The sequence below is a fragment of the Echinops telfairi genome, unplaced genomic scaffold (assembly GCF_000313985.2).
Source record: "Echinops telfairi isolate 266 unplaced genomic scaffold, ASM31398v2 ScPeMD7_443;HRSCAF=831, whole genome shotgun sequence".
Taxonomy (NCBI): Eukaryota; Metazoa; Chordata; class Mammalia; order Afrosoricida; family Tenrecidae; genus Echinops; species Echinops telfairi.
Window position 1 is genome coordinate 57,491,837 of NW_022104341.1, and position 1,975 is coordinate 57,493,811.

The 1,975-nt window shown below is 41.9% G+C and overlaps 1 protein-coding gene across 1 annotated transcript in view; it reads right to left on the bottom strand.

Annotated features, from left to right (window-relative positions):
• Positions 1-1,975, bottom strand: part of IL12RB2 (interleukin 12 receptor subunit beta 2) — a 116,577-nt gene that overhangs the window by 40,269 nt on the left and 74,333 nt on the right. Inside the window, exon 10 of the mRNA XM_004699614.2 lies at positions 1,708-1,927. Coding sequence (XP_004699671.1) covers positions 1,708-1,927 — 220 coding nt within the window. The remainder of the gene's footprint in view (positions 1-1,707; positions 1,928-1,975) is intronic.

The following is a 1,975-nucleotide window of genomic DNA, read 5'->3' on the forward strand; positions in this document are numbered from 1 at the left end:
GGGGGACGGACCCTTCTTCCTTCTTCCTGGCTGCCTAGACCCCACCTTGAGGCTGAAAGAGCAATTTGGGAGAGGAAACAGAGACTGGAACTGAGATTCTCAATGATGTCATGAGGCTGTACATCTGGGCTTCTTCAACACAAGAGAATACATAACCCATAAATAAATAAATAAGCATTAATTCATACACCAGCCAAGGTCATACCAATAAAACCCAACCAAAATCTCCGCCGTTGAGTGGATGCTGACTCATAGCCGGCCCCTGTGGGTTTACGGGACTGTAACTGTGGACAGGAGTAGAAAGCTCAGTCTTTCTCCCACGGAGCTGCTGATGGTTGTTTAGAACTGCCAACCATGTGCAGCACAACATGTAACTACTGCCCCACCAGGGCGCTAGGAGAAACCTTATGCCATTACTTACAACCTTATACCAATCTCACCTGTATTTTCTTCTAGTAATTTTCATCACCTACATTATTTATAAAGGAACCCTGGTGGTGTAGTAGTAATGCATTGGGCTGCTAACTGCAAGGTCAACAGTTCAAAACCACCAGTGGCTCTAAGGGAGAAAGACAGGACTTTCTATCTACTCCTGTAAGGACTCTCAGACACTCACAGGAGCAGTTCTACCCTGTCCTCTTGGGTCATCATGAGTTGGAATGGACTCAAGGAAGTGGATTTGGTTTGGCTTTGACACAGTATTTACATATATACATATATAGGCATGAAAGAACATAGAATCAAGATTCAACAGTTCATGAACAACACTAATAATTTTATGGCAATTTCTTCAAAATGATGATAACTGGGTCTACATGTCAATAACATTGTTAGACTGAATTTGAAAGAAGACTCTAATTAGTTTCATTCCATTGTGGAATATTTTTAAGAGTTAGATTATGAATCTTGACATACAATTGCTTATCATACAGATCTTGAGAAACAGCCCTCCTATCCACTTTCTGGGCTAATCGTGGATTTTTACCCCGAGAAGTAAATTATTAGAGGTTGTGAGTTTGCCTAAACATAATGTGTGACTCTATATTTAGTTGGGAACTTAAAAATATAGGTAATTGAATACATGTCCATGTCTGTGTAATTAAGGGAGACAGTACAGTGGAATTCTACTACAACTTCATCATTACTGGCGTTAACATATCTTAACCACAGGTGGAAAATTTTTTTTCCTTCTAGAACTGGATGATACATGTGAGGGGGCTTCAAATAGCTCATGGAAAAATCCCATGATCTTTTCATTCCATTTTTCCATGAACGTTTGGAAGCCCCTTTATATTACTCCTGGTTTTATTAGCATTAACCCCCTGTTGTCAAGTTGGTTGACTCATAGTCAGCAGACCAACGCTTCATCTGCTGCACCACTAGTGTGTCTTCTGTTAACACTAGTCAGATTTAAATGTTTAATTTACTGTAGCTGTTATTTACTTAATTAGCATTTATTAAGCACCTACTATATACTAGTCTTTGTATTTAATCTCACAGCAAGACAGGGACTATCATCCTTCTTGTAGAAAGGCGAAATCCCAAACTCAAAAGTGTGAATTCATTTGCCCAAGGTGCATAGAGTGTGTGGAAAGGGCAGCCTCTGAAAGCTATTGACTCCCAAGGCTCATCTCTGGTGAGCTGGTCCTGCAGGAGATAAGGGATGATGTTTCCCCAAGGCACTGCTAAAGAGGAGTTGGCACTTACCTGCCCCGCACAGGTTCGTTATGTTAATCCGAGCAGGCGGGGAACTGCCTTTTGAGTTGACAGCGGACACAGTCATAGCCCATCTCTCCATTCTAGGAATGACCCAGGTCCAGGAGTTATGTCTTGTGGTATTCTGTCGTGTGGCCTTCCCACCTGCCACTTCCTGTAAGGTCACCTGATAGTGGAGGATGTTTCCTCTTGCCTCTGATACACTCAGATTCTGTAACAGAAGACATCCACTTACTATTTGCTCTCCAGACATTCAGCG